This window comes from Colossoma macropomum, unplaced genomic scaffold (assembly GCF_904425465.1).
Source record: "Colossoma macropomum unplaced genomic scaffold, Colossoma_macropomum, whole genome shotgun sequence".
NCBI lineage: Eukaryota > Metazoa > Chordata > Actinopteri > Characiformes > Serrasalmidae > Colossoma > Colossoma macropomum.
In genome coordinates this window covers 956,280-968,732 of record NW_023495007.1, presented here as the reverse complement: position 1 = coordinate 968,732, position 12,453 = coordinate 956,280, and the positions used below count along the sequence as shown (strand labels likewise).

At 38.7% G+C, this 12,453-nt stretch overlaps 1 protein-coding gene across 6 annotated transcripts in view; it reads left to right on the top strand.

The window, feature by feature from the left end:
* The window catches only part of cltca (clathrin, heavy chain a (Hc)), a 60,204-nt gene that overhangs the window by 20,634 nt on the left and 27,117 nt on the right, over window positions 1-12,453 (top strand). For all 6 annotated transcript variants that reach the window (XM_036561009.1, XM_036561014.1, XM_036561008.1 and 3 more), the window contains 3 exons: window positions 366-479; window positions 686-859; window positions 10,922-11,119. In XM_036561009.1, coding sequence (XP_036416902.1) covers window positions 366-479; window positions 686-859; window positions 10,922-11,119 — 486 coding nt within the window. The remainder of the gene's footprint in view (window positions 1-365; window positions 480-685; window positions 860-10,921; window positions 11,120-12,453) is intronic.

Below are 12,453 nucleotides of genomic sequence, written 5' to 3'. Positions count from 1 at the left end.
TAACGTGGTCTGAAAAACTCTAAATTTCTTGGATGCCTCTGACTTTTAAGTTCAACATCAAGTTATCATTTCAGGCTCTGCAGGGTGACTCACAGGAGTAAATGCACAGCAAATCTTAGCATGTTTTTCTTCTCCTGGCTCAGTAATACTGCTTCTGTCCATTTCAACAAACAAATCTTACATCGTGCGGCTTTAAACTTTGACATGCCATAAATTCACTGAAAAATAAGACACATACTAAGAGTTGATGGTTCAGTAGATGAAACTCATGGTTTGGCATTACTTTAAGACCGATACATGCTTGCTCCTACCATTTACATAAAGACGCAGAATGAGTAATGGTATTATCCTTTTTTATATTATAGCTTCACATCATTGAAGTAGGAACTCCGCCAACTGGTAATCAACCCTTTCCAAAGAAAGCTGTGGATGTGTTCTTCCCTCCTGAAGCTCAGAACGACTTCCCAGTGGCCATGCAGGTATGTTTTGCCTAATGCTTTGCTATTAAAAGTCAGATTGAGTTTGTGAGGTTTTCTGCATATTATCACACAAAGTAAAGGTGATTAGTATTGGTCTGTGTTAGAGCTATAGTTCTCCACAAATGTACTTACCTAGGGCAAACAAGCAGTTACAATTTAGTTTAATAAAAAAAAATATTAATTAAATATGATGTCCTTTTAAACAGATCAGCCCCAAACAGGACGTTGTGTTCCTCATCACCAAATATGGTTACATCCATCTATATGATCTGGAGACAGGAACCTGCATCTACATGAACAGAATCAGCGGGGAGACCATTTTTGTTACAGCACCTCATGAGGCCACTTCTGGAATCATTGGTGTCAACAGGAAAGGACAGGTATGCATCTGACCTCATTAACCTGGCACATTCGTAAGATCCCTGCCAGTATTCATATTCCTCTCTGATGAATCTGTACAGAGGTTTTCATTGGTGTTTACATTGCACTGGTTAATTTTGGGGTTGTGGCTTAGATAGGATTAGACAAAAACTGTAAATGATGGGGTTAACTTTAAGTGTATGTGCTTCTTGATGTCTCCTTCATATGACTGAGTGAAAGGGAGATAAATAGGAGATAGAAGATTAATGGAGGCCACTTATGAGAATGCCTCTAATGGAGCACTATGCATTGTCTGTACTTGTTTGTGGTACAATGGTGCTGTTTCGTTTATCTGTATGAATCTTCCTGTCTAGTCTGTCTTTGATGTATGAAATGGGTTGCCATTCACTGGTCCTGTAGACCATCACAATGTGTGTAACATATTCAGCCTCTCTGACTTCTGATATCTCTCTCTGGAGAGTCTTGAGAGATCGAGTGGCTCTCACAGCTGATTAGCCATAAGATGCCATATTTAATACCTAATATTAAGCCCTGTTTAAGCTAGATTCATTTTACCTGTGTAGAAACTATAACTTAAGTGTTTACAGAGATGATCCACTGTGAGTCGATACTAGTCTTGGGTGATAATGTAAATGTAGACAAACGATTATCGTCTCCAGAATTATTGCGATAAGCGATATTATCGTGATAAAAATTAATTTACAAAGAAAACCCAAGTGAGTGGGCCGTTCAGTCACGTGATCATTTTATTGCAGCCTATGTAAGTGAAGTGCTGCGTCTCAGTGGAACAGCAAAGGAGAATTATAGCAGTGTATCTTAATTCTGGAAAAAACAATTATGTTAGAAGAAATAATGATAATTATTAATATTATTTTGATTATAGTCTTTAACAACCTAGATTGTTTCATACACAATTAACATTATTATACATCTCAGGCGCCGCTGTATTGCTGAAGTACTTACGGTTTGGCAGCTCATACTGTGGATTCAAGGTCTGTATTGCCGCCTTTGGTGATGATCAGTTTTCTGCATAGACGGCATGTATTACTGTTAACATATAACGGTTCTCTGTGTTCGTCTGGTTGGAAACCAAAACATTGCCAAACGGGCGCTAACACCCTTCTTCTGTACAAGCTCATCCATTTTTCCATGTCTGTGGAGAAGGTCACGTATAGCGGAGTGTTTCATTTGCATATACCCAGCATTCTTTGCCAGACTGAAACGCTACGTTCTAATCTTTTCAAGTGGCGTTTTAAAAACATATATTTGTAATTAATTAGTTATGTTTGCATGGTCTATACTTAAATGCCGTCTTTTCTGTTATAGCTTAGGTCTAAATTTAACCTACCATAGATTAGAATGCTTGTACAAAGTCAATGGTTAAATACAAAGAATGACAAAAAAAAGAAAAAGGTCACATGGCAAGGGTACATGATAAAAAATAAAACAAGAATTTACTTAATATCGTCACTGGTTGAAATTATCGCGATATTCGATAATTTGGTTTATCGCCCCAAGGCAAGTCAATACTGCGAACTCTGTATTTTTACTAGTCTGATGTGTAATAATTGAAGAGTGGATAACTAGTCCAGTCAACATAATGTAATAACAAAATCTAATCAGTGCAGCCATTCATTGTACTTGTTATTGAGAGTAGCACTTGTTGGGATAGGTGAAATAATGATATTTTATTACCATGATAAATGTTATCACAATACCTTTTCTAAGCAAGTTGTGCGCATTGTCAATATCTAAAGCATGATGACCAACCGTAATTAGTCCTGTATAATTGGATTTGGTACAGTGTAGTATGTGAAATACTAAATAGAAATCATTGTAATCATTTTTAAATATAGCTGTTCTACTATGGCTTTTTTTTTGTTTCAACTGATCAAAAACTAAATGTTGTGATGCGTATCATGTATTGTGATATCACCTGGCGCCTGTTGTGTAATGCTGATGTGCACATTAGGCCTGACCAGTTTTGTGGCTGATACCAATTCTGATTTTAAGAAGTCTGACTGTTGGGTTAAAAATTCCAATAACTGATATCAGTTGCTATAACTTTTTAGATTAAAATTTTAAGATTTTAATTTAAAAGTCCAGTAGTAGCTAGTAAAAGCTTTGGTTAAACAGTGTGTAGCTTACAGGTATGTCTGATGGTTCTCAGTTTTCACATTTTTTTAAAAACTCAAATAAAGAACAGAAACTTAGTCTTATATTATTTAAATATTGAAGCAGTGAATACCTATAATTCTTTGCGATTTTGATTTACGTTAATTGCATTTCTAGATGTTTTCATAAAAAAGTTTATGCTCTAACATTTTGCATGTAATATAAGTGCACATGCATGTGATAATGTGGGACAACTGCATAGATATTTTGTTCCATATGAACTGGCTAGTTAAATTCCTCACAAATTACATTTGGTAGAAGTAATCCAGCTCAAATAGGGCTTTAAATAGACTCGACATCCTTTTCTTCCCTGTTTTTTCTATTTTTTGTCAGTTTTTCCAGCTTTATTTTCATCTTTCTCAGTCACATTATTTATTATTTAAATTTACTATATTCCATCCACCCCCCTGTGTCTTTCTATCCTGTCATCTCTATTCATTCTGCCATGCTCTTCCCTCCTACACAGACTTGCATCTTTCCACAGGACACTCTCATTCCTCCTTTCTGTCTCAGAAAGGCTGAGCTCAGAGGAACAAGGCCTTAATAGCAGCCAAAGGGGCATTGGTCAGGAAAACTAGGCATGAAGAGTGCTTCACCTTTCTCCAACACATCAGTATGCGATTGATTGAGATAATAAGATGTTGGGTTTCTCAGGTGAAGCAGTGGCTGCCTTCGCAACCTCCCTACCTCCTGAGTGCTGTTATAGACAGCATAAATAGGCTGAGGCATAAATAATTCAGCGAGTGACAAAAAAAACTGCGGGCTTGTTTCAGAGAGTCCTGTTACCCTGCTCAATAATACATACATTCTGTGTGGGACTACAAGCCACCCCACTCGCAACAGCAGCAACAATGCTCTGGGCATTGTTAATAAATGTGAGTGGTAACTTTGAAAAGAAGGCCTCTCTCACACACTTTTGTGTGATGTGACTGTGTGTGCGCAATTAAATAATTATTTTTGTCTGACTCTAAGCTGTATTTAGTTAAGTGGAACATTAGATTAATTACTGTTTTGGCCCAGGGTGGGATAATCTAGTTACGATGTGTAAGGCTTATGGTTGCAAATCTGTCGGACTAAGCTTGTGACATGAAATAACCTTTTAATTTTAATAGCATGTTTCCAGTAAAGTGCAAAAGTCAGTGAACACTTTTTGTTTATTTACTTTTCAGTCTTGGTGGCAATTGAGTAGTTGTTTTTTAGGAGATATTTTTGAGGAGGTTAGATATATGATAAAGAAAAGAAAAGCCAAGGGAAAATAAAGATATTCCAAACCTGAAGGTCAAAAATGATTAAAAGATATGATAGAAAATAGGACTCCAGCGACCATGCAGGACCTGATAGACCTGCAAAACTGTCAACGTCACATAAATAATACTTAAAGATTTTATCTTTCAGAGTGGAGAAAAGCAGGCTCCAGTCTTGCTTCATATCTGAAAAAAATCCACAGATGTTTTGGTCCATCTTTTCAGTATGAAAAGACAACTCAACGGTCTGAACAATTGTGTAGCTGTCAAAGAAGCTGAAAAAAGGAAATGGACGAAAAGAAGAACATTTTGCAAATCAAACAAATAAGCTGCTGGAACGATAGACTGGCCACCCCAGAGTCCAGACCTCAACATCATTGGGATTACTTTTACTAGTGTTTGGGATTACTTGAATTGAACTTTTAAGGTGTAGAAAAATATCCCTACATATTTCATTGAAACACTGAAAGCAAGTCTTCCAAAAATGGCCGCTGTAATAACTGCTAAATTTATTTAGAGTTAAATATATATATATTCTGATTTTCCTGACACTGATGATGCTGATGAAGTTCTGAGTGGAAATTAAATAAATGAAGGGAGGACCTTTGCACAGTACTATATTACGGCTGATTGTGGTCTTTGATGGCCTGGGATGTGCTTTCCTGCTTGTGACTGTCCACCTATTGACTTTTCTGTTCACTTCTTGCCTGTTCTTTGCTTCAATCACGCATTCACTCTTTCTGATCCATTCTTCTTTCATTTGTCTGCATTGTCCTATTCTCTTTGCATTTTCTTTTCTTTTCTCCATCCCTGTGTAACCCAGTGAGGTATGAAATTCAGGTTCCAGGCACTCGCAAGCACGGTGACCTTGAGAAAAAGGAATCCCTTTAAATAACTGCAGCTGAGAGAGTTAGGGAGAGAGAGAGAGAGAAGGGGTTGGATAAAAGAGAGTGTGAGAGAGAGTGTGAGAGAGAGTGTGAGAGAAGGGGTTGGATAAAAGAGAGTGTGAGAGAGAGTGTGAGAGAGAGTGTGAGAGAGAGTGTGAGAGAAGGGGTTGGATAAAAGAGGACGAGAGAGAGAAAGAAGGGGTTGGACAAGAGAGTGTGAGTGAGTGAGTGAGAGAGAAGGGGTTGGATAAGAGAGAGAGAGAAAGAGAAAACCAGATATCATGTGATCTTGCCAAGGGTGGCATTGACTTAAAGCCTCAGACGTTTCAGCATACAGAGTAGAAGCCTGATGGCTAATCTCAGCCAATCACGTTCTGCGAAGCCAAAACACGTCACTCAGCACTGTGGGACCATCCTCAGTCCTCCCCACCACCTCCGATCTGCCAAGCTTACTACAGTGTTTGTGATCCTGAGCCTGTGTAACCTGACACACACACACACACACACACACACACACACACACACACACACACACACACAATGGCTCATTCAGTAGTGTCTGTCAGATTCTTGGCCTTACACACTGCTTAGCCTGACTGTATATTGAGCCTTTATAATGAGGTGTACATTTACATTTTCAGTCACTGATATTGAGATTTCAGATCTCTGTGTACTTTAATGATATTTAGATGTTTTTCTTCCTTTAGTGAGGATTTACTGAAAATCTGGGTCCAACCCTCAGTGAGTAAGCTAAGGGTGTTAATGGCAAGTTAGAACTCCCTAAGAGCAAGAAGAAGAAACCTTGAGATGAACCTAGGCTCAAAAGGGGAGCCCGTCTTCCTCTGCTCAACAGCAGAGCAATACAAACAGAGAATAAGATTTTACAATTAGTATAGAATATTGAAAGTAGAGACCAGGAAAAAAACGAGACCAGCCTTTTGTTGGACAGAAGTATTTAGAGTAACCAGTGATAACCGATGACTGCTGTTAGTGGCCTATCAGAGTAACAGTGAGAAATAGACGTATGAAAATCTTATCGACGTATGAAAACGATTGTCAGTGACTGCTGTTAGAAGCCTATCATGATGATATGTTAGTATGAATATGAGAAGAGCCCAGTGTATTGTGAGGCAGGTAAAACAAGTTCTGTGTTAAATAGTTTGAGCCTGTGCAGGCACAAGTATGATCAGGTGAATGAGTGGCATGCAGGTCAGGCTTTCTGTGCACTATTGGACAGCAGAAAGCTCCATTGTAGTCAAACTTGTCCAGAAGGCAGGTGAGCAACAGTATCACTGTTAGTTCTGTTTGGGGTGCCTGAAAGCAACATATTTCAAGAGTGCAAGCAGTGACTCTGATAGGTCTAGCTGTTACAGCCTAACTAAAAAGGGGGCACCAGAAGGTAGTAAATTGGCTCATTGGCTATCTTGACTAAGATGTGCCGTCCTTTGAGGACTGGGAGGAAGTGTTGTAGGGACAAATGAACTGCCAAGAGCTCCAAATAATTTTTAGTTAACACTGAGCAGGAATCCACGCCCACTTCACTATTGAAGTGGGCGTGCAATGCCCCCCAGCCCATCAAGGAAGTGTCCGTTGACACCACCTTGCGATACAGAACTCAACCTTTTGCCGAGCCTTGACGCAGATGGCGGGGCTCCCTCCATGGGGATAACGTTGTCATACATTTCTTTGTCACAACAATTTTTTTTGTTGTAGATGCGAGGCATTCAGGCAGAGTGATAATAACCTGTGCCAAAATGCGGAACTGCCACTGTCATTGACACCATCTAACCCAGTAGCCAGAGAAACTGGAGAAAATGCAGTCTGTGCCCAAATTGAAACTGCACAAAGCAGCTGTGAAATGCACCGACTCTGCACTCGGACAACTGGCTCGGTTGGCGAGGGAGCATATTTCCAACCCCAAAAAAGACAGTTTATTTAATTGACCATGAAACCCGACCACTGCATGTGAGAGCACTGCTTCTCTGTTCTCCTGAGCTTTCCCCTTTGGCCACTCTATTGTAGGAAGGTCGTCCAGATAGGCGAGCATGCGCACCCCCCGCCACTGCTTCCACAAACTTTGTAAAAGTGCCTGGAGCTAGGGAATTTGCTAACACCACTTTGATTGTGTTCACAGTAGTCACTTTCAATCGCCCGCTCCAAAAAGAGAATTTTTCAGTGCACCCAAACTGACTTGATAACAATGCTCTTTTTGAATGAAACCTCAGAGTACTGTGACTGGGCTGAGGGTACACTTGCGCACATGTATCTTGAGAGAACAGGTGCTTTGAAGTAGATCACTTGATTACACGTATATTCAAAAGTCCTAGCCTCTGTTTACATTGAGTTTGATCTAGTTATATAATAAGATGAATTAAACTGCTGCTAATTGTGCTTGTTGGGGAAAGTTGGAGCTGATGGAGTGAACCACTGTGGGACTTGTTGTTACTGAGGGTGACTCACAGCTCTGCCCCATCGTTCTCTCTGTGCCTGCAGCTTTTATTGACGTCACTGCATCTCTCCCCCGCCTGCTGCTGTAGATACTGTCTTTTTTAAAATCATTCTTTCTCTCTGCCCTGCTTTCTCTCTCTCCTCACCCTTTTGCTCTCATGCTGTTCCCACCATCACTACTGTCATCTCTCTCTCTCTCTCTCTCTCTCTCTCTCTCTCTCTCTCTCTCTCTCTCTCTCTCAATCACTTCCCTTTTGTACTGGAGAGGCGTTCATTACAAAGAGTGCTATTTTTACTTCTCTTTTCACTCGCTGGCTATGAGCTGACCCATATTGTTGGGGGTAGGTGGGCTTTGGAGGGTTGGAAGTGCAGGGTTATTTCATGCGGAATAACAGCTGTAAATGTGACCTGCTGAGGCTGATCTAGATGGGCTGTTTGTTTAAGCACATGCAGTACATATATTGTGTGCCACAGGTACACAGTTAACATACTGTTTCTGAATACATGGTTGTGAGAGCTGCTATTGAACGCAGTCACACAAAGCTGAACAGAACTCCCAGAGGGGATATTTTCAGTCTATTTTAAGGCCAGTGCTTTGTTTTATAAGGCATTGAAAACTGTCCTCTGTTGTAACGTTTTCAACATTCTTTTAAACACGATGGGTAACACATTATGGTATTCTATAGCTTACATAACGTTTTCGAAGTGTAAAAATAGTTGGTGTATTGTTTCCATTACTGTGTAAGTGGTTCCTGCACTAGCTCATGCATTCCATGTGTGTTCTGTTTTTTTTAAAATAATGTTTAATTGTACCAAATCTATAAAATCAAGCCAACGATGACTGAGATTTCAGGTCATAAAATTAGACCTTAAGTGTCATGTTGAAGGAAGCAGGCTGTCATTCATAGAAGTGAAAGTTGTTGTGAGAACGGTAATGCCCACATCCTCTCACTGTAGTGTCTGGATCATCTCCCATGACGGATAATTACATACCAGCACCACGTTAACCTCAGTGGTGTTTCTCAAAAACACCAATCATAGAAAACGTATTGTTTTTTGTTTTTTGATAGTTGTTACTTAACCTTCCCACAGTGCTTAAAGATGGCACTGCATTCAATTCTCTAGACCATGTTTTATGCATCAGTGAACTGTAGTAGTCACTGCAGTCATTCATTAATGGTGTGTGGAACGTTAATTGTTGTTTAAAGGGAAAAATTTAGAACACATACAGCACTGCGCAAATGTCGGAAGCCACCCTTTTGTTTATTTAATTTACAGTCAGAACGCTCACTGAGTGCAAGTTATTTGTTTTTCAGCATAAGAAAAATGTAGAAAACACAAATTTAACAGGAAATTACAGAAAAGCTTTAAACTTCAACTTTTGTGCACCTTACCAACACTTTAACTTTTCCATTCTATCACTCTTAAAACCAACAAGTTACAGCTGTGTCTTCCCAACAAAAGTTCTCTTCATTAATGCACACATTACACAATAAACTGAATTAACCACACCAGCAGTGACACTAAAGTGTGTAAGAACTCCAGCAGCACTGCTCTGTCTCATCCACTTATATCAGCGCAATATACACACACACGTGACCACAAAGCTGAGAATGATGGGGGTCCTGACCATTAAAGAACAGGGTGAAAGGGAGCTAACAAAGTGTGCAGAGAAACAGATGGACTAAATTCTATAACTGTAGAACTACAAAGTGTGCCTGTATGGTAAGTGGAGCTGGCAAAATGGACCGTCAGGTTAGAAACAAGGAATTGGCTTTAATGTTATATTTTTACAACATATTACATAGAGTTTTTTAGATATAATTTTCTGTTGTGTTTTCTGTTTTTTTTTTACGACATTGAAAAATTAACAGCTTGTACTTAATTGCTGTATTTACTGGAAATAATATAAATGAAATGATAACTTTTGCACACTGCTGTATATGCAGTAATCAACCTTATGTAAGTGTATTATACCTGGACTGCTAAGTAATGTTTGTGTCTTTCTAAGCCATTTGCATAAATAAACTCCCTGGTTTAGAGCAGTGTAAGGTTAATCAGTAGGACATCATGATTGTGCGTGTATTTGCATGCTCATGTTTGTGTTCTTGAACCCTTTTTTCCTTTTGATGCTCTAATTTTTAAAACCTGATGGCACCTCCATTTCACAGCTATTGTATTTCCTGAGAAGCTGTGTATGAGTCACTGTGCTGCGTACAGTGAGTGTGTGCAGGAGTGCCTTGCACATCACTAAACAGGTGTGTCTTCAGTCTGATGCCTTTTTCGCATTTCACAGGTGCTCAGAGGACATAGCGTAGCAGTTGTAGCCCTTATTTATCAAAGTGGTGTACAGTCAAAGCTGATTGTAAAATTAACACACGCAAATTTCACCTGCAGTTTCATTATTCATCAGTTTTATTTTAGGCTGCATCTGTACGATACACATATCTAGGAGGAGTTTGTGTAAATTTTTGCATAAGCGTTTAACTGTCTGAAAAAGACTTGATTTGTGGTTAGTTAACCAAAACTATTATCAGTGTCTTTTACAATACCAATAATAACAATAAAATAAAAAAATAAATTAGACTAATAATTTGTGCACGTGTCCATCCAAAGCAAAAATGGATGTACTTATTTTACATGCTGAAATGCTGCAACTATTACATATTACACCGGGCCTTCATTTTTTGCTATTGTCACTGCTCAACAAATTAAAAATACAAAACAAACAAAACACAGCTAGTGCCAGAGCCATCTCATACACTGCAATAATACAGCATTTAAATATTTTATTTTAGGAATGTATTCACACTGCATTATCACATAATTCTACCATCATTAAAAACTACAGCGCTTTGTTTATTTTGTGTTATTCTTTACAGTTGTTGTAATCTTAAAACTATAATGTTTAGTCACTAGGGGGAGCAGTGCATTCGCTGCTCAACCTCAAAAACCTCCTGCAGCCGTTGGCTCACAAGCTGCTAAATGCTGTCATTTTATTGGCTCCCTGCTGAAACAGCTACATAAATTGAATATCATGTAAATAGTATGCAAATGAGGTACAAGTAGGATCCTGCTTACTTTCATGCACAGATGAAGCTATTTTATCATTTGTGGTCAAATTTCCACTTGTTTCCACATCGTAGGCATACAGAGTAGTTCGTACATCCTTTAAGACGGTCAGATCCATGCTCTTTTCTCAGCTTTGATGAATAAGGGCCTCTCACCCCACAGCTGCTATTGTTTGCTTGCTTTGTGTGTCTGTGTGTCTTTTTATCATCTGGGGATATGTGCTTCTGTTCTCTAGGTGTTGTCAGTATGTGTGGAGGAGGAGAACATCATTCCATACATCACAAACGTGCTGCAGAACCCTGATCTGGCCCTGCGTATGGCTGTGAGGAACAACCTGGCTGGAGCCGAGGAGCTCTTTGCCCGCAAGTTCAACAACCTCTTTGCTGGTGGCAACTACTCTGAGGCTGCCAAAGTGGCCGCCAATGCTCCAAAGGTGAGAGAGAGAGAGAGCTTTGGGAATTGCTGTGAAACTTCACAATATGTATCACAAGTGTCACAATACAATACAGTACCATGATGAAACACACCAGATGTAAAAAAGACATGTTTGATCTATGTTTACCTTAATACAGTTATAATGTATAAATGGATAAGATTGGGGAGAATTATCTTGCTATTTACCTGTACCTTTTACGTTTAATAGATAAAAGAATGATGAATAAATAATGATGCTGGTACTTCTAAGAACTATGTTATAGATGAGGTTCACCCTGAAGTGCTGGTCAGAGTGGCCAAAGTGGCAATGAACTTTCTGCCCTTTTAATCACATAGACAGCAGCAGTTGGTATAGGGGACACACATGCATTTGTAGCTGTGAAGCTATGAGTGAACAATTAATAGTCACTAAAATGGACCACATACATCGCACAGTAATGTCATTCGTTTAGTATTTAACAGTGTTACAACATGAACCAGCTCTACAAATACAGTAACAAAATGCTTTCAGTCAAATGTTAATCACAGCTGGGTACAAACTAATACCTAACTATAACCATGTACCAAACAATGACTGTGAACATGAAACTGACTTGGGTACACAACTAACAATGTTCATATGTGCCTTAGCAGTTCAGATTTTTACTCTGTGTCAATGTGTGTCCATTTCAACTAAATATGCAGAAGAAACTGAAATGCCTCCTCCTCCAATGCAGCTTTTCTACAAATAATAGTAAACAAAGAGAGAAATCTTGACTATCGTTGAATGTTCGAAATGCTTTTGAATGTTTCACGTATGAATTAATGCACTGTGTAAAAGCAAGTTAAAAAATATTGATACACTGCTGTGCAGACAAGCAACAAGCGTATCAACGATATGTTGCCATGTCTATATTTTGAACACAGTCCTAGTGAGGAAATGACAGAAGCATGACCGTCCATGTGTGTGATTCTCTCTGTGTGGGTGTTGAGGCCATTTATATTCATTTTATATAATTCTTACAGTTCACTTTATATAGTTAATTAAGATAACCTATACTGATATAAAGTTCTCATACATATGAATATTGTTGAAGTCAAAGGGGTGTAAGAATGGTTGAACAAATTGATAGTCAGCGTTTTTACATTTTAAATGTTTTATTAATGAGCAATGTATTTGAGTTTAATATTAATATGAAATACTATCAAATTGGTTTAAAATTTAAAATATGAGCATTTACTTAAAGTATTAATATTGTATTTATATCAGATATCAATCCAGAGCAAAACTGTGGTATCAATCCAATGTGCATGCGTGTGGATTTGTGTGTTAGTAAATTAATGTACAGTACT